Source organism: Carettochelys insculpta, chromosome 1 (genome assembly GCF_033958435.1).
Source record: "Carettochelys insculpta isolate YL-2023 chromosome 1, ASM3395843v1, whole genome shotgun sequence".
NCBI classification, from domain to species: Eukaryota; Metazoa; Chordata; order Testudines; family Carettochelyidae; genus Carettochelys; species Carettochelys insculpta.
The window spans coordinates 250,284,015-250,311,603 of record NC_134137.1 but is presented as its reverse complement, the minus strand read 5'-3'; the positions used below and the strand labels follow the sequence as shown (position 1 = coordinate 250,311,603).

At 40.9% G+C, this 27,589-nt stretch overlaps 1 protein-coding gene across 3 annotated transcripts in view; it reads right to left on the bottom strand.

Annotated features, from left to right (window-relative positions):
- The window catches only part of ITPR2 (inositol 1,4,5-trisphosphate receptor type 2), a 340,554-nt gene that overhangs the window by 80,029 nt on the left and 232,936 nt on the right, over positions 1-27,589 (bottom strand). For all 3 annotated transcript variants that reach the window (XM_075004401.1, XM_075004407.1, XM_075004412.1), the window contains 6 exons: positions 12,374-12,482; positions 9,584-9,771; positions 8,380-8,563; positions 7,488-7,744; positions 7,089-7,289; positions 3,239-3,349 (listed from right to left, as the gene is read on the bottom strand). In XM_075004401.1, the coding sequence (XP_074860502.1) occupies positions 3,239-3,349; positions 7,089-7,289; positions 7,488-7,744; positions 8,380-8,563; positions 9,584-9,771; positions 12,374-12,482 (1,050 nt within the window). The remainder of the gene's footprint in view (positions 1-3,238; positions 3,350-7,088; positions 7,290-7,487; positions 7,745-8,379; positions 8,564-9,583; positions 9,772-12,373; positions 12,483-27,589) is intronic.

The window sequence follows — 27,589 nt, the reverse complement described above, 5'->3', positions numbered from 1 at the left end:
TCTGAGTACCAAATATCAAGCTTATTCCTTGACTCCTGGTGGGAATTTTAACTATCAGGTTTTCACTCAGTTCTCTTCCAGGGCTAAAATAGCAAGACCTTAGAAAGTAGTAGCTCCATAACTTCTGAGAGGCTAGGACCCTGTCTTGCTTCACTTAAAATCATTTGCATCTCACCAGGGAAGAAGGATGGTTTCGTGGTTCAAGCATCATACAGAGGTTGAACAGACTTTGGTTCAGTTCTCAGCTCTGCATGAACATCCTATGCAAGTCACAACCTCAAATTCCCCATCTGTAAAATGGGATAATACCGCTACACCTTGCAAGATTGTCATGAGACTAAATTTTCTTATGTTTGTGAAGCGCTGACAGAGTATGCCAACCCCATGAAATCTCCTGCATGAACATCTGGGCAGAATGGACTCCCTACTAGAAGCAGAACTGATAACAGGTTCATTTTTAAGGGTCCCCACTATCTCCCATTCTAAGACCTTTTTTTCCCTCATTTGCCTATGAATGTGCCAAACTAACTGTCTGGGCTGTAGCTTGACAGGCTAAATTATTCTGGAAATTTTCAAGCAAAAATTTTCTGCCCTTTTTATGAGCCTAAAGGGGAAAAAATATGTTATTTTGCCCACATTAAAAAGTTCTTGTGACTTTTTCTTTTTTTGGAGCAGTTCTAAAACCCTCATGGCCTTGGAGCCTGAACTGAAAACATGGCAAGGGCTGGCTGACCTTTGTGACAGGAGCAGGACTTTTGTTTTCCACATGAAAATCCACCTGCCTTTCATCACAGCATAAGCCTTTGAAGAAATCATAGCTTGCACATGGTCAGTAGAGATTTTCTAGACCTTTGCAACTCAAATCCTCTAGTTAGTCAGATTGTCCCTCCTGTTCTCTCAAGCCCTGCACCATAGACCAAGGCAGGTGGAAGAGGAAGCTGCCTGGCTGGAATGTAGAGAATTAAAAACTGGGGCTGTGGGGGGACAGGGTGTTGAGTGAGCAGGTTTGGACAATGACTCTTGGGGGGAAACTGGGACCAGATGAGGGGACACAGTAAGATTGGTGTTGCACAAAGACACAGACTGAAAGTAGTTGCATTGTGTGAGGAGTCATGGCACTGGGGGAGAACTGGCACTAACTGGGCAAAAGCAATGGGACAAAGAGCCAGGGATGAGTAACCAAAGAGAGTATGGAGGCAGGTTGAGATTGGATGAAGAGTTGAAGAGAGAGTGTGTGTGTGTGAGCCAGTGGGGGCAGGGAAAGTGTGTGTGAGAGGTTGGGGGAAGAGACCGAAAAGGACCAAAAGTCCTGGGTGGAACAGGGACTGGCTGGGAAAAGCGAGTGAGGAAAAGGTAGGGTGGGAAGAAGATGAGCATTGGGATGGGAGCCTGGACTGGCTGGGCAAGAAGAGTGTGACTGGGACGCCCAAGGAATGGAAACTGGAACTGATATGAGAAGAACCGGCCTGGGACAGAGACAGGAGATCATCTTCATCTACTTAATAACATATTACTTTTCCCAACAGGGCTTTGGCCTCAATCAGTGCACAGGTTGACCTGCCCAGAGGATGAATCAGGTGGTGTAAAAAAGGAGGCTGTTGTCTGTAGGATGCTTCCTTCCCCACTTGTTTTGGAATTCAGAACTCATGCAGCCAATGAGGCAGAACAGTGCAGAAAGAGACATGACATTTGTGTGGTTTATGGCAGCTGACTACTGTATTGGCAAACTGGGTTCTATCTCTGCCTCAACCATACAGCTTCTGATTATCGCTGAGCAAATGACTTATACCAAACTTTTCAAAGGCGGTCACTTATTGGCTACGTCTACAGGTGAAGCCTACATCGAAGTAGCCTATTTCGATGTGGCGACATCGAAATAGGCTATTTCGATGAATAACGTCTACACGTCCTCCAGGGCTGGCAACGTCGATGTTCAACATCAACGTTGTGCAGCACCACATCGAAATAGGCGTTGCGAGGGAACGTCTACATGCCAAAGTAGCACACATCGAAATAAGGGTGCCAGGCACAGCTGCAGACAGGGTCACAGGGCGGACTCAACAGCAAGCCGCTCCCTTAAAGGGCCCCTCCCAGACACAGTTGCACTAAACAACACAAGATCCACAGAGCCGACAACTGGTTGCAGACCCTGTGCATGCAGCATGGATCCCCAGCTGCAGCAGCAGCAGCCAGAAGCCCTGGGCTAAGGGCTGCTGCACACAGTGACCATAGAGCCCCGCAGGGGCTGGAGAGAGAGCGTCTCTCAACCCCTCAGCTGATGGCCGCCATGGCGGACCCCGCAATTTCGATGTTGCGGGACGCGCAACGACTACACGGTCCCTACTTCGACGTTCAACTTCGAAGTAGGGCGCTATTCCCATCCCCTCATGGGGTTAGCGGCTTCGACGTCTCGCCGCCTAACGTCGATGTTAACATCAAAATAGCGCCCAGCACGTGTAGCCATGACGGGAGCTATTTCGAAGTTAGTGCCACTACTTCGAAGTAGCGTGCACGTGTAGACATGGCTATTGTGTGTCCATTTTCTGGGTGGCCAACCTGAGTCACTGAGGACTGATTTACAGAACATATGAAGTGTTTACAGCCCTATGAACACTGACAATTCAGGTCTCAGATGTCTTGAATTGGGTACTCCAAATTAGCGGGTACTGACTAATGAGGAGAAATTAAAAGACTGACTAGCGGTTAATTAAGGGAGCATCATCCATCCTGTAAAATGAAGAGTCCTATGAGAAAAAATAGCATGTGAGCACATAATTAAAGGCTGTATCATAATGCATATTCCACAGACACACCCAATTAAGGTTGCACAAGTAATGTCATTTCTGGCATTTTGTAATATTTTAATGAAAAATTTCCAACCAGTTCTGATCAATTCATAGAAATACCTGATGTGTTACGTTGTTTGAGAAGCACACCACGAGATTGTATGTCCTAAACACAAGAGTCTTCATACTAGGTATACAGTATCCATTTGATAAAGTTTTTGGAAGAATTTGAAGATATATTCCTGGATATGATGGTGGATAGAAAGGAATTTTTCTGTGGCAGATGCCATGGGTTAGCTGAGATGAACTGAGTTAATTTGTTTACTATTGCCACTGGGTATATTATGCTGTCATGAGATTAAATAAGCATCAGGGTTCCTAGCACACTTGCAAAGGCATTTTTAATTAAGATTACTTGAATCTGAATAGGTAAATAAAAATATTGGTTATACCTTTAGCTGAAGCACCAGGTCCATGCAATATTTGCCAAGAGGGTTTATGTCATTCAGGATCAGAGCAATTATAATATCAATTCCATTAGACTCATGGGCTGCAATACAGGTCTTTTAAAAACAAAAAGAAGAGAGAGAAAGTGGGAAGGGGCACAAATATAAGCATAATTTTCAAAACAAGCACCCAGTTCCTAGGCTGCTCTGAGGCAGCACTGTACCTAATAGCTAGTGCCAGGTGGCCCTAAAGCAACAAGTTGGTGGCCATAGGAGGGAAACTCTCCCCACTGGAGCCGGGGCTTACAGATGTGTCAAACCAACATCTCCCCACCCCTCCCTGCTACCAGTACAAAGTGTGGCTGGGGAAGAAAAGGAGACTAGCAGCCACAGGGGCCCAGCTCAGGTAGATGTTTGTGCACTTGCTCTGCCTGAGCTAGTGTGGAAGCACAGTAGAGGGGCCAAGGCAGCACGGAGAGCAGTTCAGGCTAGCCACCTGAGTACAGACCTGGCTCGGGTGGCACTGTCCTCAGGCAGCTAGCCTGAGCTGCTGCTGGTATTGGCACTGCCATGCTGCTATTCTTCAGCAATAGCTCCTGCAGAGTGAGAGCGTGCGTGTTCATCTGCGTTGGGAATCACACTTTCCAGCTAGTGTGCCAGCGTACACGAACATGGCCTTTACTCTGAACCAAACCCCAGCTGCTGCGTCAGCCCCAGGGAGAAGCTACAACAGCCCTCAGTGCACTGGCAGTCCCACAGAAGGGAGCCAGAAAAGTCACTGCAAGCCAAGTCTGGAACCTCCTGAAGCGGAGTTCTACAGTCAGCGGCTGTGGAAGAGAATTTGGGCCACAGTGCTTAAATTGCACAGATGTGTGAAACAGGCAGGGATGCAAACCCTGACAGAATACACTTCCCCATTTTAAACCCACCGTTAACTTGCACGTGCTGATGAGTGCTCGTGCTGGAATGTGTGTATGGACCAAACTACACTGCGTGCTTCTTTCAGCTGCACGTGGCGTACGTACCTGCATAACCCTTAGCCCTGGTATAAACAGTAAAGCCAGAGAGACTCAGCGTAGGCAAGTAAAGACAAGCCTGAAGGGTGTGTAATACATACACTCTCACGCACTACACCTCTAGGATGTACTTCCTGCTGCTATTTTTAGCACTGTAGTGTCCTGCTGAGTCCCCGCTACTGGAGCCTTTTCCCTCTGCAGGGAACAGACTCCCCCAGTGGGGAAAAAGTTTCTGGCTGGAGAATCAAGGGGGAAACCTCCGCCAGCTCCCCGCTGCTGAAGTCCTTCACCTCAGTAGTGAAAGTGCCTGGCAAAAGGGAGGCAATGGGGAAAGGCTGAACCTTTCCAGGTGACCTCCCCCAGCCAGAGCCCTCTTTGGACACAGAGTAAGGTTGTGCCCATGGGGAAAGGTTCCGCCAGCCCACTGCTGCTGGAGCTCTTCCCCTCCACAGTGAAACGCTCCCGGAGCGGGGAGAGATTCCAAATGGTGGAGAGTCGCTGAAGCCTTTTCCCGCGGCCTCCCTTCTTCCAGACCCTCTCTCTGAGCCATGTATACATGTATTCATCGCACTGTGGGCACAGCTGGCAGCTTTCTTCTGCCACTGGTAGCTACGCATATGTGGCATATCACCCTAGGTAGTACCTAGTGGAGTCACAGCCTATGGGCTGTGTTCCTTCTATTCTGAGCATTTGGATGGCCACCCAGGAGAGATTCAAGTGCTGTCCAACTGATTAGCATAGCGCCCACAGCCTCCCACAGCCAACTGCCTGTGTTTCTATAGATGGTGCAGATCTGCACGTGCCTTGGTACACATAACAAAATTTATTTCACACATGGATGGAAAAAATTAGAGGGAACACTGCCTATAGGACTATATGATGTGTGTGCATAGACAGAGGTTTCCTACATATATATACACATTCACACATTCAGATGCTTTAAGAAGTTTTAAAGGGAAGTATCCCCTCTAATATATAGAACTTTAAAACTTCTTAAAGCATCTGAATTTGCAGCTGTGACCAATGATAACTCTGAACATTTTCACAAATAGAGCTTTTAAGCTATAACAAATGTCAGGCTAAAAAGCGTGTGGCACCATTTTTAACAATTTTTTAAACACTATACAACACTGGAGAAGAAAAAGCTTAAAAACATAAAGGAGAGAAAACGAGGTGGAAATAACAGCCTTGAGTACCTGCCTGTGAAATACACATCTTCGGTTGATGTAAAAGAGCATAAACTACATTCTTCAGTTATTTCATAGATGGTCTAGGTAATGAAGTCTAAACAATCAATCAATCAATCATTTTTTCCCATTACCAGCTTTCTCTGTGAAGCTAGATAAATAGCTAACTTGGAAACACATTTTTCTTTCTCTGTACTGTGATCTAATTATCTCTTTATTTTCAAATACTTTGACCTATGAGTTTTAAAGCAAATACGATTATTTAACTTTCAGTCAACTTACGCTTTTTAAAGTATGAATTAAGGCTGCTTGCTTGCCAGCACTGCAGACAAAAACACTCTGCAGTTAACCAAGACATATACTAGGAAGTAAAGTTAATATTTAACTGTATGACCCAATAGCTAACCATTTTAGCATTAAGAACAAATTTTTGTCCAAGTTTCACCATGGCTAATCCATCACAAAAGTTGAGAAATTACAGCTCCTGTACACCTTCTCTTTGATTTGCCCAGCCCAGGTTGAGCAATTTAAAACAGGGATGTTAATGGTTAAGTGGAAGCCTAACACTCAAGAGAGGAGGTTTAACGGTTACAGGTAACTGGTGGGAGCTGGAGCAGGCCTCATCTGTGGCAGGCCCAAGAGCTCTGTGGGCAGGGTGAGCTCCAGCAGAGTTGTTCCAGTCCAGCTGTGCTGTAGCATTACCTCCCCCCCGACCCCGCAAACACACTTGAACACTCCCCCATTTAAAGGGTTAACCAGCAAAACTTAACATTTAACCGATGAAATAATTAAATGGTATTTTACATCCCTAGTGCAAAACCATTTACTTTTTCCATCTCCCTTGCCTATTGGCATGGAAAAGGAACACACTCCAAAAGACTCAGGAATCTGACTTTATAGACTCCATCCAGCAAAGCATTTTTGCACATACTTAACTAAATGTTTCAGTGGGACTGTTCACGGGGTTAAAGTCAAACTCGTTTAGGTCCCTGATCTGTGCGAGTGACCAATGAACACACCATAAATCAACGCTGAATGTAGAAAAGCATGGCAGCATACACCTGCCTCTCCATGAGTGTATTTTAAGGAAGATCCCTGATGTGCCATTAAAGAATTCTAGCACCATAACCCAATCTAGGAGATGCAAGTGCAGTAGGATGCTGCATTAAATACTTGGGAACGATATGAATTATAGACAGCACATTCTAGAAACCTGCAGCAAGACAACCACAGATAAAAAGCCAAGGCATGAGTAGGATTTAGGTTGTATTGCTTATTTGGTTACCAATGAGTGAGCCATATGTTGTCCTAACTAGAGTTCAAAGCCTGAAAAGGACTCATAAGTTGGGGAGGAGGGGTGAAATGCTGGCCCTAACATGGACAATAGTCAAACTCCCATTGACTTCAATTTGACCAGGATTTCACCCCACCTATATCTGAGAGAATGTAGCACACAGAAGATCTGATTACAGGAAACATGTCTGGGCTCTAACAGAAGTGTGTTCTTAAGAGCATCTTAAACCTTGTGATGACTTCCAATATGCTCAAGCCAGTCAATGGGAATCAGATCTTGAATTATTAAGAACAATAATAAGAAAGGGTTATGTGACGCGGGTAAATTCTTCCTCATCAAAAAATGATTATTCTAGCTACCTGATTTTCATGACATGGGCCTTGGCAGTATTCAGTCAAGCTCTCAAGTGTTTGGTTCACCAGGGCTACATTCTTCTCATTGATGTATAGCCCCAACAGGCCCAGCCCTCCGGTTGTACTTCCGCAAATACAGTCCAAGAACTGCAGAGTCTCACACACCAGGTTGTAATTTGTTTTGTTGTTCTGGTTTCTTAAGAAGTTCTGGAAAATAAAAGATCAGCCACAACACCTGAATAGCTTTGCCCTTTTGATGGTAATTTTCCATTTGCCTTGTGAACAGGTGAAGATTTTACCATTAAAAAAGCCACTGTAAATGTAAATACTCAGAAGTGAGAAAATACAAAAATAGAAGACAAATGCATAATGTTCTCACATATGCATTATTGTGCAGAACCATACCTGGAGCTCTCGGTTGTGGTTCTCACACAGCAACTGCAGAAATCTCAATATCGGCTGCATGATTGCAATAGCAGGGCTCATTGCTGCTTCCTCTGTGGACTTCTCTTCTGTGTTTGCGGCATCTGTTCCTGAGCCCATAAGATCTATTTCGGGGTCCATTTCTCTTCTATACACAGAGTAAGCTTTGGATGTTGCAGAAGATGCTTCTGTTAACTGCCCCTTCATGCCCTGTTTCAAGTGCAGTGTTGAATCCCTTACTGTAAATTAAGATGATAATTCTAATTTTACCCTGGCTCAATTTGTTACTAAATAATATGTAAACAACAGCAGCACTAAAAGTTGTCTTTTGTACTCAATGTCCAAAGATCTCTGAGCAACATATAAAAAGTAATTAGAGTAATGTTCATAAAAGAATAACATGCTCCAAAATAACCTCAAACAACAATGAACAATAAATTAAAACAAAAACCCACCATCTTTCTTCCACATACGATAAATAATGAGAACAATGGATAAAACGCAGATGAGGAATTCTGCTTCTATGTTGAAATAACTCTTTTACTAACACCACTAGTAGTTTCAGCTTTATTTCTGCTAGTATAAAAATATGGAGCCAAACTCTCTGCCTGTGTAAATCGGCGTGCTGCATTAACTTTAACAGAGTTATCTGGATCTATTCAGCTGAGGATCTAGCCTAAAATCTAGAGACAAGGGCAATTAACTGTCAATGATTCTTTGCATAAGTTCAGTTTCCAAACAGCTACTCTTATTTCAGCAGCCCAGACTCTGCTGCAGTTGCTCTGAAAAGCAGATATGTTATCAGTGATGCTATACATGCTGTTCATATAAAAAAGCATGTCTTTCACCTCTGTTTAGAGAAATCCCCCTTTACCTCTCCTTCTTGGAACAGATATAGTTAGGTCACTATCATCGTCCTTCTTCTTGCTACCCAAATCAGTAGTGTTGACTGTCACAGTTGATCGTATTTCTTGCTGAGCAATTTTCATGTGGTCATGCAGAACTTTAAAGAATTTTTCTGACTTTTTTTGCTCCTTTAATTGCTGATAAGTAGAATACTGCAAAAAAAGGTATTTTTTGGCTATCAGTATTTTAAACAAGGAGAGAAACAGTTTCAGCAAAACAAGCAATTTCTAGATTATCCTTAAATTATACACATTATCTGTGTATTGGCAGCTTAATTCTTTTATAGATTAATAAGGAGAGTGGGTTAAAAATTTTCAAATTTTGAAACTTTAATAGCATTTTGAAATTTTGGGGAAAAAGGGAGAATTTTCAATCTTATACTAGTTACCAGTTGGAGGCAATTTTTCAAATGTCAGAATATTAAATTTTGAAATGAAAGAGTGAAATTATTTTTTGAAATTTCCCATTTTTCTAACAGTTCTAGTGACTTATCATTCCCATTTAATAATAAAACAATAATAATAATTTATATGTAGTACTATCGCTTAAAATATGCAAGTTCTTTAAGACTTCTTTGTCAGATGCTACTTCTCAAACTCCAGTATACAGATGTTTTCCAGAGGAACTCTATCTTTCAACAGGAAACAGAATGACTGATCTTATATGAAAATAGATACAAAAATTAGAAATGCTAAGCTAAAAATATTACCTATACAGTATCTACAAAATGGATTAGTGGTCTTCTGAAACCACACACTTCTATATCAGTTTAGTTTTTGACGCTTTTGAGAAGTTTTCTTAAACTTTTTGAGAAAATAATTTTTCTGATGTTTTTTGACTTGACAATATGGTTTATTTAAAACCACTTTTCAAAATTCTTAAAATTCAGAAACAAATATGAAGTAACAAGAGATAAAATTCATATGGTCACAGAGCAAAGAACAAGTTAAAATAGTACTATGATGCACACACAGAGACAGTTTAAAAGTGTTTTGCCCTTTTGAGGTGTCTACAGAATAGCATATTGCATGATTAGCACAAGTATATTGGCATTTGTATTATAATAATACATTGTTTCATAAGAAACTTTTAACAGAACTCACTGAAAAAAATTATTTCCATTTGTCTCCACATTACATGCGTTTCAAAAGCAAAGGATGATAAGTAAATACCTGTGTTTGTGTATTTCCACCTTCAAGCAATGCTATACCAAGTAAGATGGCTTCTGAGAAAATTCTGTCATTTTTGGTGCTTACTATAACATCTATGACTAGTTCTGATGCACCTTCCTTATCCAGGCGGCACTGAATATCAGACATCAATATCCCAGACTTATCTGAATCTTGTCCTGAAAAACCACCTGTAAATATACATTTCATATATTCATATCTGGTATAGCTGTTAAAATAAACTACCTTAAAATTGGATATCAATTTCTAAAATGTTCAATTTACAGCAGCAGTGCAATAAATCTAATCCTGAAATTCCTACTCAGCCAAAACTCTCATTGATTTAAATGATAATTCTGCAAAAATAATGCATAAATAATGACTTCAGGTTTGGGCCCGATGGATAAAACACATAAGAAAACATGAAATAACAAAATCAAACCACAGTAACATTGAGCCTAAGTGATTTGTTCAGAGAAACGCATTTTTATTGAATTATTCTGTATTTTCAAGGTAAGCTGCTAGGGCTTTTGAAGACAAACTTACATGCCCTCTTTTCCATCTTTGTTATATAAAGAATTATTAGCATGTTGAGAACAGTTATCTTGATGGTGTGTTTTGGTTTTATTTATTTATTTATTTATTTAAACCTAAGGCATGATCTATCTATGCTCATATTTTGCTGTGTGAAAAGAGTCTTGGTTACAGGGTGGAAACAGTTAAAAAATATATCCCTCCCTACCGCAACTCCCACACACTTTGGACACATTTATACTGGCATAACAAGTGCCATATGAAGTACTGCTTACTCAGTTTCCCTTATGTGGAAGCTGCATAAGAGCCTGGAATCATTATTATTATTATTGTTGTGCTGGCATAAATGTTTTTATCAATATAATGTATCCACACCAAGGCAATTGTACCATTTTAACTAGGCTGTTACAGTAAAATGATACATCTTATGCACCTGTAAATGTGGTATTGAAATGGTGAGACCCGGTCTACACTATGAAATTAGGTCAGCATAAATGCATCGCTCAGGTGTGTGAAAAAATCCACACCCTTGAGCAACACAGCTAAACTGACCTAAGCCTGGGTGTAGACAGCACTACATGTATGGGAGAATCCTCCTGACGATCCACTTACCATCTCTCAGGGAGGTGGCATACACATGCTTGTGGCAAAAGCCCTCTCATCAGTGTAAGCAGCATCACACACATCCCACTACAGCCTTTTAATTGTAGACAAGCTTTCAGGAATGTCAAATTCTGTCTTCCTTGATTTTGCTAGAGGACCTTTGGGAGGGCTTAAGGTTTTTTATTGTGAGTTCTGAGACTTTAAGCGTAGGGGAAAGAGTATTTGATCTTGAAGAAAAGGCTATCTTTGTTCAAAGTGTTATTTCGCCACTTAAGCTAAACAGGTATTAATCAAATCAAATCAAATCAAACCAAACCAAACCAAACCAAAAAGGTTTTAAGGTTTTCTTTCTTCATAGCTTAGCTGTCACTCTTATGAGGTCACCGTTTCTCTAGTACTCCAGTCATCCAGTCCTGATGGGACCAGTGTTTATAATTTAGAAAGCAAGCCTAAAACAAAAACTACCCACTTCCCCTCCACAACCACCCATATTACTGTTCAAGTGACATAATATTAATGTATCTATCCTTCATATGTGGTATCAGTACTAGCTACATTTTACATTCTTCTGTGGCCTATATACACTTCAGAACTCTTGCATGTCATAGCTAAACAGAATGAACACCCACTACACCGTCATAATTCACTAAGGGTGCGTCTACACTAGGAACTAACTTCAAAGTTAGGCACTACATCAAAGTAGCCTGTAGAGTCTACACACTTTTTCCCTTACTTTGAAGTTAACTTTGAAGTAAGGGAGCCCAACTTTGAAGTCCCTACTCCATTCCCAGGAATGGAGTAGTGCCCTACTTAAGTTTAACTTCAAAGAATGGTGTGTGTAGATGCTCAACTTTGAAGTCTGTTACTTCAAAGCTGTACTTGGAAGTAAGCAACTTCGAAGTTATTTTTGCAGTGTAGACATAGTCTAACAGATGAGCTAACTGTACACATATACAGATGCACAGTGCCGGATTCCACTCTTGCACACTTGCAACCAAGTGACTTCAAGAGGTTACAAAGGTCTAACTGATAGCAGAATATGGTTCACAGGGTATCGATGGTAAGTATTTCCATATGGCCAACATCTCGAAATTTACATAGGAACTTTGGAACAGCATCTGGATATGTAGCCCAGAAAAATAAGCACCTATCAAGTGCATGCTGCACAAGTAGCATCGTGATCTGGTGCTCTGCACGGTCTCCTCCTCCTCCTGACTGCTTAAATTATTACTATCTACAAACAGACCTTCACATCATACCCCTCTGAAGACCCCTCAGTTGCTTTGATAGGGAAGGGTCTGTGAAGCCCTGAAGACTTTCCATGAGTTTCCAGGGACAGCAGGACAGGTGCGGAGAACTTCTGTGCTTTGCTCTTGACACTGCCAGAAGATTTTCTGGCATGTGCTTATGCACAGCCAGTCTGAATTTGGATTGAGCTGTATATTTATTTTTTATACTTTGGGATTGCCAACACAATCCAACTGTGACACAGGTACAAGCAATTTAACCCAGTTTGGCTCTGCTCCTCTCCCATCTGGTCAACAGTTGTTTGCACTTTATGTACTGACCAAATCCCCTTAGCATTTATCATGTACCTGAGTAGAAAAATCAGGTGACATATATTTTATTTTTCTTAAATGATCATTGTTGATTTACCTCCCGCTTGCGCAGTTTTGGTGTAGCTGCCGGACAGAGGCCCATTCATACCACTTCCATAGTCTCCTTTAAAGTAACGATTTAGAAGTATTTTCCTTAAAGTGTTGCCCTTTAGGAGAAGGATGGAAAAACAGCATGACACATTACAGTCGCTGACACTTTCTGCTTTCTGGAAAACAAGCTGTGCAGCACAGTGATATTCCACTAACTCAGGTTTTACATAAAACAGTAAATATATAAATGGTGATAGTACCTGAGAGAACTATGGTTTCAACTCAGAATTTGCCATGAGATTTGTTAAGCTGCTTATCAATACACTAATTAAAAAAAATCAATCAACTGTTTTAATCATCGTCTGTAAGCTGTATATTTTTCAATACGATTGTCAGAGAGATGTGTGTTTTCTCTTTTTTTCTTAGTCCAACCTATCATGGGCTGTGCTGCCTCCTACCCCCTGTGCTTGAGTCATCTCATATTACTCAGATTGCCTGATGCTGTATATCTGAGCCGCGTACACTCAGAGACTGTTACCTAAGAGCAGTGGTTACCAAACTCTTTAATAAGGCAATTTGCTAACTACATTTAATCTTATTTTACACCCCACCATTACATATATGCAACCTGACCCCATCACCACTATGCTAATCTCAGTTCTGGTGCAGAGGGGAGATTCTGGGGTGGGTTGGCGAAAGAGAATAAAAGAACAAGACCACCCCACATGCATTCCACAGAGGTGGCTCCTGTCCCAGAGAGTTTGGTCTGACTCCACACTCTGAGCACTTCCTTGCACACAGAGATACAGTGGCACTCTAGTCTGGCCACTCCTCCATCACTATGGTGGAGGGGTGGCCAGGCCAAATCTGAAATGAGTGGCATTGAGATCTAGTGCCTGGCTGGAATCCAGGGATGGGGAAACATTAAAATAAGTCAATTAGTGTACTTATGTCTGAATATTGGTGACATGATAGCAGAATTTCCTGAAGCCTTCATGACCCATTCTTAGCTTCAAGCACTGAGCAGCTGATCTTTCACACACCATTCATCTCCTCCCTGGTTGTCCCTAACTATGGATGTTCCCTTGGCCATTCCTTCCATAATAACTAGCTTTCTCAAAGTTATTTCCCTCCCTACTCCTAATATTACCAGGGTCTGTTTCTCTCCCATAATATTTTCAACATAGGCCTTCATCTTTTTGCAGTCCTGAGGATATGCAGGGCTCTTATCCAACATCACCTGTTAAAAACTTTAAATTTTTTTTTCTTGTCAGAAAAAGAAAAGAAGTTAACTTCTCAGAATTCACACCCATTTCAAAAAAGTACACTTTTCACCCATAGCGCAGTTAGATATTTTGCAACGCCATGGGCTGCACAATTTCTTGAGAGGCCATATCTGAGTGAGCTTTTCCAGGTCTTTCTCCAGTTTCCTTGGAATAGCCTCCATCAGTGGATATATATTATCCCAGAAAATTAAATTCATCTACTTCCTCCACAACTTGCCCATTAACTATGACACCTGCTTGCATCATATTTCAGTAGTTGTGTCCACATATACACATTTTCTTTTCATTGCATTCAGGAACAGTATATATTCCTCATTAACTGTTTTTACAAACTCCAACATTTGTTGCATTATTTGGGGGTTGAAGCAAAGAGCATCAGCTCATCCGCTTGTGTGAGATTAGGCATCCACCGATGGAAATCTCACTTCAGTTCCACACTGTCAAACCCTTACAGGTTTGCCTCATAAAAAATCCTGCCTCAAAGCCTTGGAGACAAAATAAACTGTCTCATACCCTGCCCAACGGAAAACCACTCTGTGTTGCTGATTCCTGTTTGTACAACTGCCTGTTTTTGTTGATACAATCAGTGCGGTCCTCTGGAATCCTCACGTTTGCCTGCATTTTCCAAAGATGGCTGTGTTGGATGACATCAACTGCTTTTGAGAAGTCAATGAAGCACAGAATCAGTGAGTGAATGTGCTCTCTGCATCTTCAGTGATGTACCAGATATTCATGATTTGGTCACCTGTGTACCTTGGCCCTCTCTAAAACCAGCTCGTTGTGGTGCTAGTTCTGCTTCTGTTCTTTGATAGGTTCTGGGTTAAAAGGAGAAGGTGTTTGAGCTGACAAATTATAAAAAGTGAATGAAGAGGGGTTGGAGACAGAAGAACGTAAGACAGAATTGAGCAGAGTAGATGAGACAAGCAAATACACAAGAGCAAAATGTATGCACCTTGAGAACTATAAAAAGAGTAATAATACAAATGCTGTGTTCATAATGATCAGATTTCTTACCAAAATGTTTTCCCCCCTCAATTTAACATAATAAAATATCATGATGGCTGAGCCCTCATAGAAGGTGATGATATTAAAAGATACCCTGCCAGACTGGCATACTTCATCAGAGCCACTCATAATAAAGGACAACAACAAAATTACAGAGTGATCAATCCTGTGAGAGAAAGTGGTACATGTAGTTATGAAAATAAAGCCTAGGAAAGCATCAAGGATAGACGAGGTCTGTGTATAATTATTAAAAAGGATTGGCTAACATGATATTGATCTTAAACAGAAAATTTATAATGTATGGATAACTAGTAATTGATGGGAGGGCTGGAGAACGGGATTTTTTCTGCTCTGACCAAAAAAGAAGACATAATAGAGCGTAGTAACTATCATACCACTTTCCTGATATTGTGTGTCTACATAATCCTGAATCGTATGAAGCAATGGATAGAAGCAAAACTAAGCATCACAAGAAGCTGGAAACCCCATCCTATGGTATAGTCCTCTCCAAAGTTCCATGCTGTGTGTGAGATTGGTACATAAAAACTTTTTCCATCATTTGTATGAACTAACTAGCTGAAGCTGCAAAGTATCTGAAGAATCAAAAAGAGAGGCATGACAAAGAACTAGTTAATAAGGCTGTTACCAAAACATTCTATGCTTCCTTGTCCCTCCACTTCTAAATGTAAAACAATAATCATACATTATACTGTACTTCTCTCCATGCAAACAACCTCTCATAAACATCCTACAAACCATGACACGAGGAATTAAGAATGAGGACACAGGCACCATCTTTCTCACTGAACTTCACCAGGCATTTTCATCTTGCTTTCACCTGCCCATAAAATACTTTCAGACTAGACTAAACTCCTCATGAGACAGTGATTACTTTGGCAGGTGCTGATGTAATCCAGCTTAGGTTTCATTAACCAAAGAAGTGAAGCCTGGTCTCAAAGAATCGCCAAGTGAACAGTGTCTATTCTCACTTCACACTGCTAAAATTTACCAGTTCTTCTCCATCCCTTGTGCTAACCACTTTGAAAATCTGATGCATCAGGAAATGGTCTCCAGCTCCTGCATAACAATGGGGCAGTAGACTTTCCAGCTAACACACACTGTGATTGTTGTGGCAGGCAAAACAGGGCAAGTGAGTCTTAGCAATGCCTCCAAAATGGCTGGGAAGTCCCATTCAACCCCTTAGCTCAGCAGAATTTCTAACAGTAATCACAGACTGCTGCAGGACTTTATTGCAATACACATCTCAGACACAGTGGACTTGTTAAAACCAAGCAAGTACCAGCTGCAATAGTCTACACATGTAGCCAGCCTGTACAAAACAATAGCTATGTCCTTGTCCATAAGATCTGAATCTCTCATTTTATGAAGCCAAAATTTACACTGAGGTAGTAAAATGCGTACTCATTCATGCTGATGATCTTCAGCAACTCACAGATACTCCAGGTTCCCATTTCCATAGCCTGGGACTTGTCCCAGAGTGGGCAATACATTTGAGAATGTTCAAACACCATCGAGTGGAAAAGGACAGCCTTTGTCAGACCACTTGATTAACTTCTTGTCTCTGACAACAACCTAAACTGCAACCTATGCAATGTTCTTACAACTGTTGAAGTGCCAGGGTAAAATATACAAAAAGTCTCAGCACAGTCATGAGAAAGAACACCAAAAGGCTTTGGTGTAATAAATTCAAAAACAAAAGTCAATGTCAAAAATTAGGTGTTCCATTATTCAGTCAAAATATCCTCATTCTAAAAATCTGCTGAAGCCCCTGTAATAATATCTGACTAATAATTTAGAATGAATGATTTACATCTTCAGTCCTATTGCTCAGGAGGCAGTAACTGAAACCTCTTCTTCATCATCTTTGAAACATGGAGATATACCCATCTCATAGAACAGGAAGGGACCTCATAAGGTCATCAAGTCCAGTCCCCAGCTCTCACAGCAGGAACTGTCACCATCTCTCACGTTTGTTTTTAAATCTAACCTGCCCCAGAACCTTGAAAGGCCCCTCAAGGGCTGAACTCACAATGCTGCGTTTACAAAGCCAATGCTCTAACCACTGAGATATCCCACTCCCTTTCTCACCTGTCTTGTCCTCTTCAAAGACAGAAGTAGAGCAGTGCTATGGAGACACTTCTGGAAGTAACTATGCAATGTCCCATTTAATGGGCTGCAACCCAGATCAGTAAGGGGTTGTCATCCACTTCTCAGCACTCCGGTGTGCCTCAATGCTCCACTGCTGTGGCGCCCAATCTGGGCCACTCACAAACAGGTCACACTTCGAGGGTCTGTGTATAGCTGCACTTATGATCCAGGAGCTCTGACCCAGCAGCCTGTCAGCAACACACCAGCTTGCACTACTTGAAGAGTGACCCCAAGACACCCCCATCCTGAAATTTTCCAAAATGTGTGTCCTGACACTGTCCAGTTCTCTCCTGGTTGGGTTAAATATTAAAGATTCAGCTCCCCTGTATGGAGTCAATATTCACCAGTTTGCTAATTTAACTGGAATTACCAAATAGTTCAGTTTAAAAAACAGGCCAGGATTGGTTTTAAATAATAAATAGTAAGAAAAGAAGATGTGATTTTAAGTGAATCCAAGTATAAGAGACAAAGCAAATAAAATATGCACCTCAAGTCTCAAAGTTAGTCTAGCAAGTTTCAGTTTAAGGCTCATTTTAAGACCGCTTTTCTCAGCCCCAGTCTTCAAGCAAGATGTTGACTGACCCTTGTCAAGATGCTGGTGCCTTTATCCTCTTAAGATGAATAAGAGAGACCTTCTCTACTTCTTTCTTTTACACTCCTGTGAACCTTTGACATGGATTGTTCTGAGGCTTATCCTTCAGAGAAACATTTATTCATGTAATAGAGGAGGTGATGGAGTCTGGTGGTGAAGGAGGTTCCATGCTCTTCCTTCCAACAGTTGTGTTTGCTGAAATCCAAATTGTTCCTTTTTCTGCCATCTAAGCCCCATGTTGTCTCAAAGGACCCTTTCCACTAATTATACACAAAATGAGATAAACAAGTCTTTGCTTACAACAGATCTGTTTAACACCCCAACATACCTGTTTCACACACTCCTTCCCTTTGTCTACATATGCCCCTTCCTTTCGAAAGGGGCATGTTAATGAGCAGGTTCAAAAGATGCTAATGAGATGCTGCAATGAATATGCAGCACCTCATTAGCATAATGGCAGCTGTGGAGATTCAAAAGTGCATCGGAAGAAGGGCTTTTGAAAACTGGGGGGGGTCCTTTCAAAAGCTCCCGTCTCCACAGGTGGTGCACAATTCAAAAAGCTGCATTTTCAAATCGCCACAGATGCCATTATGCTAATGAGGCGCTGCATATTCATTGCAATGCCTCATTAGCATATTTCAAACCCGCTCATTAACATGTCCCTTTTGAAAGGAAGGGGCACGTGTAGACCCAGCTTTTAGTTTTAAATTCTAGTCTATATTCATAACTCTTAATGCCTAGTGCATACATACATTTTGCAAGAATATTAATAGTCTATTATAATATATAAATATATAATATTAATAGAACAATAATATTAGTCTTCAGAAGATACCACATAAGGAATATTGTGCATGAATTTGAGTACAGTTGTGAATATTCAGGGTTATTTAATTTCACAGGATCCTTGATGCCATTTCTTTTGAGAATCTACTGGCTTTGATTATAAGAGTTCCTGATTTCTGTCTGTTTTTCTCCCCCTCTCAGACTCTCACAAATCTCAGGCTTTGAACTGCCAGCTTTTAAATATCTCAAAATGTCTACCGTCAAGGACATTTTTTTTTTGAAAAGCAGGATGACCAAGAAATCCTTTACCTCCACGACAGCGGGGATAAAAATGCAGTCTCAAACTTGCCCCATATGATTGCAGTCTTGATATCTTCAGCCTCCTCCTGAGTTTCACATACCTCATTTAACAATTATATGACTCTCCCACATCACCCATTCTGCCACTGAGTCTCTGCAGTGTATCCATATTGACTGGGCCTTGGGAATCCTGAGATGTGCAAAATTCCAAGAATGTTCTTAAGCTCCCACAACATCACTCCGCGGATCACCATTTTAGAAATTGCTGAATAGCCCCTGCTCACAGCAAAAATGCTGCCCACTATGGATTAGATAACTGGATAATCCCTGTACGCATTGAGAGAGCCCTATCTGTTCAATGGGCTTTTGTAGGCACACTAAAATGGATCAGTCAAAAAACAGGACTGTGATGTGGATGCGGAAAGCTAAGGAAACAAAGGAGACAACCAAACATTTTGTACAAGCAATATCCCTGCAACAGTTTCCTTTGCTCAGTACCAAAACAGACCTTGCAGTGGCTGAGAATGCACAATCACCAATGCAATTGGAAGTAGCAGCCTGCAACAAGCATTACCACAAGTCCATATACAGGCACAAAGTCAGAAAACAAGACATATGATGCAGTGATATCTTCACATTATTGTATTTCTTCACATTTTGGACTGAAATCCTACCTAACTGATTCTTCCACATGCTAGATGCAATGGATTTTTTTTTTCCTGTAGCTCTTATTAATACATAGAAGTGGTATATAAACAGAACTCAGCTGACTTCTCACTACTTATGTAATGAATAGCGAGAACAGGCTGAGGACAGCTTTGAAGAAACACAATAAACCATAAGTCTTACTGTTGTCTGTGAATGGCACTGCATTGTCTTTACTGAACGCTACTGGTGGGAAAAGGCACGAGAAAGAAGACAGCAACAACAATTCACAAATATTTCTTTATTGGAGATCTAAATAGCCACTGCTGATGAGCCTATACTTCCAATGGGGAAAAATGGATTCAAGAGAAGCAAATAGGTGGGAATTTTATTGCTCTCACTCCATACTTTGTAATTACTATTATACAACATAATATTTAATCCAATATGCCTCATATTTAATTGCCTTCCAGCTAAAGTCTGACTAAAGGAAAATAGTTGGGTGGAGTTATACCTATTCTGCCATTGCTCTGCTTCAGTAATCGCAGGCAATGCTAGTAGCGTGGCCTATTATAAAGGTTGCCCAACATCTCCTTTTATAAAGGAACAGTTTTCAGTTGCTTATAGTTCTTCCAACCATTCAATCTTCCAGCCTGGGCGTCTGCTGCAGGCTAAGTGGTTTTTAGATGACTTCAGGCGCAGCACTGCAGTTGCTTGTGAGAACGCAGCTAGGGAAAGAGATGTTCTTTTATCCACGTTAAAACATTCTGGTGGCCTTTTGTTTGAGAAGCTCTACAGCAGGGATTTTAAATGTGGGGGTCACAGAGGAGCAGGCAGCTGGGAGGTGCTTTGTGTGAAAGAGAGTTTGCCTTTCACCTGAAAAATCTTTCCCTATCTGGCCAACTGATAAGCCTCTGGAAGTTAAAAACAAAACAAAACAAAACCCCACAGTTCATATATTCTCAACAGAGACTTCTCAGACATTGGTAGCTAAATTCCCTGAAGAGTCTCTCCACCCGGGGCCTGGTCTGAACATGACTCCCCCGCAACTGCAGCTCTAGGTTTCTGCAGGCTGGGCTGAGTCTGGGTCTAGGAATGGCACCTGAACTGAGAGCATGAAATCTGTCTCTCCTGTGCTCATGGGCAGCTAATGGATTGAACAACCAAAGCTGGGAGTGAGGATGGGAGTCAGTAGGGATGGGGAATGTGGGCAGGGGACACAATTCAGACAAGGAGCTAGAAGGGGGAAACAGACTGGCCAGACTGGGGCTGGAATAAGAAGCTTGAGAATTAGATACCAGGACTGGCTAGTAAAGAAAATGGAAGTGAGATAACAAGTCAGAGACAGAGAGAGGTTGGAAGGGACAGGAGAGGAGACATATTGGAGGGGACAGATCAGAAGGAAGCCTGTAGGCAATGGGTGGAAAAGACGGCACCCTCTAGAATACGGCTTCCCAACATTCCTGAGTCCTATATTCATCTGCTGTCAGCAAATATTTGTGAACCCCCAGTAAACTATATCACCTTCTTCTCCTGTCCATCCACATACAGGACGGCAACCTGCAATTGTCCATTCAGTGCACAGGATGATCCTGCTCCAGAGATGAGTAAGGGGTGTATAGTGAAGGAGGCTGTTGTCAGCTGGACCCCTGCTACACTTGTTGCCTCAGGTGAAAGTTGGGCAGTGAAAGAAGTAGGGGATTGCTGAAAGGGAATGGGTGGTCATGTGGCTCAAGTAATTAAACATGGACATGAAGCTCGGGCTCCTATTCTGGCCTCAGAGCTCCACAGAGCTCCCCTAGGATGCTGGGCACATCACTTAAACACAACTTTTCCTGTGATCACTAATTGCCCATGCCTTGTTTTCTGGATGCCTCATCTCAGGAGCAGAGTCTGTTACACAGAAGTGTTCAGCACTTACAACTGCAGTTGGAATCAACGGAAGCTGCTCTATGAACATGAAAGTGCTGTATCTCACAAAGAACACTGAATAATCAGGCCCTTGGAATCTCAAACTGGGCACCCAAACTGGGATACTTCTGACTTTCACCTCTGTGCCTCAGTTCTCAAGCTATAAAATGTTAACAATACTGCATTTGCGTCTCACTGGGGTACTGAAAAAAATTAATTAATTCATCTGTATAAAGCTCTCAGATACTCTAGTGACAAATGCTGTCATAAAACCCATGAGAAACTTAGCAACTCAGTCTTCAGAGCAGGAGTTGAATAATATGGCACAAATAAGGCGTGAGGCCAAACACCGAGAAATGAGGAGAAAGCAAAAATATTGAACAACTTGCTCCTTAAGTGAGCACTGACCATCCTGAATGGAATGAGGCAGAGGTCCTGTGGAAAAAAAAAAAACTTCATCATGTAAGGACTGTATCATACCATATTCTAAGAAGGGGACCAAATTATGTTTGCTCAGGCAGCCAAATCTGGCATCTCCTAACTTATGATTTTACAACTTTAATGTTTTAATGTAGTTTCTGTGTATGTAATAACAGTAACACCTCTGTAAAAACCTCTCCTATTCACCAACTTTCTCTGAATTTTATAATTTTTAGTTAAGACTCAACATTCCTGTAAAATAGCTAAACTTATTTATCTTCCCATTTCAGACATGGATAAACTGAGGCACAAAGGCACCCAATAACTTACAGTAAGTAAATGGCAGACCCAAGAAGACATTCCATGTCCTAATCATGGGCTCATGAGCTCCATCCATGAAAGTCAATGGAAAAATGCTCTCCTCAAAGTGCGATTCAGGCAAAAATACAGATTCTGTTTATAAACAAGATGTTCCCATCAGTAATAAACGGGGCAATACTGAGAGGTTTCAACTGATAATTAATATTTGATACCAATAAGCAAACGTGTGCACCTGTGCATTCATCCGCTATGGTGAGAGAATGACTTTAAAAAGTCATGTCATATACAGCTCAGATCCAGTCCTGCCTCCACTAAGGCCAGGAAGTTTCTTTGGCAATAACTTCAATACAAGAAGCAGATCTGTACTTCACTTTGGCAAAAATGTATACATAACGGTACAAAGAAAAACAAAAATACATACCAGAATTGACAACCCACACCTCTTAATTCTCTCTAAGCTCTGCTTCAATTCTACACAAAACTGGTATCAAACCCCACTTCTGTTAAGCCAAGTTGCCTACATCAGAACTGCTAAATGATTAAGCTGCGGATTCAGCTAATGTGGGGATGAGTGAATCAGGTGTGACAAAATGTTTGGGTAACTTATACAAACTAAAGTGCATGACAAAAATATTAATTAATTTACTATTCAAATTAAAGTATTAAAAATAATCTAAATGATAAAAGACTAGCATTTCCATTATAAATATAGCTTCACAGAATATAAATTAAAGAAATGTGCACCTCAGCACTAGGGCACTGCAGTTTATATGCACTCGTTGCTGTGAACAAGCCTTTCTGAATTATAGACTGACCTTGTGGAATCTAGATTTTTCTATTATTAGTCCATCAGATGTTATTGTTAATATGAGCTCCAAGTCCATTGGCTTGCCTGATTGCATTTGTTTCTATGCAAAATCATAGTTGCATACATGAAACAGGTCAATATTTATACCTACACACTTTTTAAAGTCTGTGCAATTTAGACAATAAAATACCAGGGTGCACTGTAATAAGTTCATATTTGGTGTTCTTCCAATTTTTTAATCACTGACAGAAAACCAGCTGATTCCTAATCAAGATTTATTCATAGCCACATTTATGTCAGTAGCATCAATAATGTGCTATAGAAACAGACTGCATCTGAAATGTATAATTTCTGAAGGCTAAAATAATCTAACTCGTACTGCAGGGGGTAAATTTTCAAAGTGATGCACAGGGAGTTCTCCACATAAATCCGATTATTTCTTAACAGGATTCGTGTGAGGAACTCTTCATGCCCTGCTAGGAAAATTTATGCCTAAGTGCCCCAGCAGTGTGAATGTTTACTAATACACACACTTAATTTCCAGCTACATACTTATGAGCACTACTGTGATTTGATATTTAAGGGTAAAATTAGATAGGTAGCTTGAAAAAAATAACAGGAATACCTAAAAAGTGTTTTCATCACATTATTCTGTTTCAGTATGTTGCTGTTATGTGGAACTTCAATGGTAAAGTACTATTGGTACTGGATCTGCTAGATAATGGACGCTAAGCAGCGGGAGCTTCACAAGGCAGAGAGTACACTACTTTGAATCAGACCCATGATGATCTCCCCCTACTGATACTAATTGATTCAGAGGGCATCTTTGTCAATTTCACCCACCCAACAGGTCCATTGATTTGTATAACTCATCAGTTCCATAATCGCAAGAGTCAGAACCGACTTTCATCAGGATTCGTTTTAATGGGTTTTAATTCCCCATGTCCCGATCTTCATTCCGAGGAACCCGCACATTTTGGTAACCCAGCTTTGCTCTTTCAAACCACAGGTTCATTAACCTCTGTAAACATTTCAGTGAGCCCAGCACAAGCACTGGTTTTGTTCAGTAACTAAACACTGAAATTTCCCTGGTTTGGGATTCATTGTGGGAGTTTCACACAGTTCTAATGGTGAATAGTTTCCCATATATTTACAAGTGGTACCTGGTCAACGGTGGTTATTTCAGTGGTGGTCAACGGTGTTTAGGGAAGTTCTGTATACTGAGATACTAACTGGAGGACTAACCCTTAAAAGTTAACTACGTTGCAAAAGAATCTACTGGATATACACCGAGACTATAGAGACAACTATTTCTCTGTTAAGGAGTATCCTTTCTATCTATCTATCACATGCCATTTTAAAACATGTGTGGATGCAATTTCCAAGAAGACCCTGTCCAGACTTCAATTTTAAATAATGGGGTGCATTAAAAGGTGGGGGAGAGAGAGAGGATACATTTTTCAAAAGTGCCCAATCTTCAAATGTATTAAGTGTCCAAAGATGCAGACAAATGCATATTGGGATTTTCAGAAACGTCAAAATCCCTAAATCCCTTTGAAATCAAACCATTTCCAAAAGCCCACTGGCTATCTAGCTGGATTTTTAGGCATGTAAATGCTTTTGAAAGTCTGGTCCTCAGTGACTTAGGAGCACAAATCTCCGTTTACTCTAGTGTCTGAAGACCATGCCCACAGAGCAATGCCAACAGAAGGCATAGAAATGCACTGTGGGATGTTCTCTGATTACTAAAAGCAGGAATAACCGGCCAGAAAATTCATAAACATATTTAGAAGCTCCTGTCCATCCACATTATAAAAGTCACAGTGCTGACATGAGTAAAGAAAACAAATGCATGCTAGTCTAGGCTTCTGGCTGGGGTGGAATATCCTAAATTGCCAAGATTACACTAACATTTCCAAATACATGGTGTGCATAGCCAAATGCTCAGAGCCAACGTGGTGAGTTAAAAACTGCAGCATGGACAGGGCCTCAGAGCAACGCAGTACGCTGTAGGTAACAGATGTTATGCTGAAGTATGCAGCTGACACAGATTCTCACTGCCACTTCACTCTCTCTGCACTGCACAGGCAGTGTAAGAAGAGACTCACTAAATTTGCTACCAGGGACTAGGCAATTTCCTTCTACAGTACAGTCAGCACCTATGATGACCTCACTGCAGTTCTGAGCACAGAATGCAAGTCTGGTTCTGAGAGGGGTGGGGAAATGAGACTGGCCAGACTGCAATGTGCTCACTGCTGTAACCTGCACCTGGGGTTAGTGGCAGGTAAAGAATCAGAAAGCTGTACAGAGCTTCCTGGTGGTTACCCCTCACTGTACTCACACTAGCTTGACTGAGCAATAAATCAGGCCTGGGGTCTTTAATAACTGCCATGAGTGTTGAGTATGAGTTAATCAGTGTCCTTGATGAAGCAATAGTAGTTTGAACTTTCCTCCTGTATTGTATTCCTCCCTGGGTATGTGTTATTGTCAACTCTCACAACTCTATTATGAGCCTTGCAATGTTTGGTGTTTTGCTTAACACCCCAGCTCCGGAGTTACATGATCACATGAAAATCTCAGCTCTTACAAACATGCAAAAACATTGAAGTTTCTAGCCCTCACGGTTGCAGAGAAAAGCCTGAAATTATTAACCCTAAGTTCTCAAAAAACAAGGCAAATAGAGAACTAAAATATATATATTTTAAAATCTCATTATTTTAAAGCCAACCTTGTGACTTTCGAGCCTGAGGTATGAGTTTATGTACAGGGGGCTGGACAATGCTGACTATAAATTCCAGAGAGTGTCCTGAATGAGCTATGTTGTTATTGTGCACGGCTAGCTGCTTGGAGCCTCACTGCTGCATGACCTGGTCAGCAATCTGGTTCTTTTTCAAGTAACTCTATATGGACGGAATGACACTTGGCTATGATTTCCAAAGCAGCAAAGCACCACTTATCTTGTTCAAGAAGCAGCTCAGTAAATCATCACAGAGCCAATGATGGGGCCCAAACAACTAAGGTTTAATGACTCCTTTAAATTACAAGCCAAAACCATGCCGTCAAAACCCAGAAGGTGAACGGCCCCTTTTAGAAAGGGAGTATGCTTTGAGCAAATTCATAATTAACTTCTTTTTGGGCTCTTGCCTCCATTAGTTTCAGGGTAGCTTGAAGGGCTAAGGATAGGGGATATCTTAAGCCTTAATTCTTTATGACATAAGAAACATAATTGGCATGGTTGTCCTCCAGGAGTGAGAAGGACCAGATTCTGAGAGATGCTGAGTTACCTCAATTTCCTCTAAAATGAATGGCAGTTGAGCACTAACCAGAAGCAATCTGAATGCTTTAGGACAATAATAGACTTAAGTGGTTCAAACTCCAAATTGGTGATCAACATTATCCGAAAGAGCCACAGAATTGTGAATTAAATGTTTTGTTTAATATTTGTGAATGGATGGGGGGGCAATAGTCTCACACCTATTTTTTTTTATCAGCTACTGCTGGCTGATATCATAGTAAAAGCATCCTGATTGGTTAGTAACTTATACTGGTTAATAATTAAATCACAAAGTGCTTTTATGTCATGCGCCACAAAGAGCTATAGGAGATGCATTAAAAAGCCAGCCATAGCTCGCAAGTCTCAGTGTGAGTATCACTGTCTTAGGATGTGACCTGATTTTTGGATACTAATTTACAAAGCTGCAATGATTTAGGGTATGTCTTCACTTACCATGAAACAGGTTGATCTTCCAGACTTCGATTTTGTGCGTCAGGTAAACACTCGCTAAATCAATCTCTCTGAGGTCCGCAGTTGACCCCCCCGTACCTCTGCTCTCACAAGACGTAAGGGAGGTTGATGAGAGAAACACTCCCATTGACCTCCCTCAGTGAGGGCAGACTTTACAGTCGACTGCAGATACATCGATTCTAGCTACACAATTCCCATAGCTATTAAAACAAAAACGCAGTCCAGTAGCACTTTAAAGACTAACAAAATAATTTATTCAGTGATGAGCTTTCGTGGGACAGACCCACTTCTTCGGATCATAGCCATACCAGAACAGACTTGATATTTAAGGCACAGAGAACCAAAAATAGTAATCAACCTAAAATGCATATCTGTAGTTGACTGTAAGGTCTAGTGTAAACCAAGCCTTTTCCTAGCACAGCTAAGGTATAGAGTAATGGTGCTTCACATTCAAATGACATAACATTTTGATTTGTAAATATACTGTCACTAGCAAGAGTTCTTCATATTTAAATCTTGGTGAAGCAGTTTTCATCCTCTCTAAGTCAGATCCTGGTATTTGCTTCCTGCTCTCAGATTCTAGCGTTTCATAATTTTAAACAAATAAACCTAATAAACTCTTCCAAACATTGTCATTGAAATAACGCTGATTCTCTTTAGCATAAATCCACACCAAAGATGTTGCAAATCTTTTTATTAACCAGAGCTGCAAAGTGAAACTGAGATATTTAACAAACATTTTGTTTTCAATAATATGCATATTATACTGGCTGCCATGGCGAAGACTCAATAGTCTTTAGATGGTGGTATTTCAGGAGTGACTGCCATTTCTAAATACTATTTTTCACAAGCTGAGGAAAAGGCAGCCCCCAAAGTTTTCTTCTAGCTTGAACTAAACAAATCAGTTTTCAGAACAAAAATATCTTCTAAAATATTATGAACATTTTGGTTGAAATTAAATCCATAATTTTAATTTGGGGATTGAGGGGAATTGGGAGAGACATTTTCATCCATCTGTGTTAGGTTTTTTTGCATTCCCACAGCTAAAAGACAGATTCATGTTTATATAAAATATAATATGCAAGCTGTTATCCCAGAATACTAAGCTCTCTGTTTTAACATTTAGCATTTGCTAATACTGCTGAGTTATTTAAGACAGAAATAAGACTGTTGCACATGTACAGTAGCCATTCTACCATAACATATTTTAATACATATTTATTATGGAGCCATTA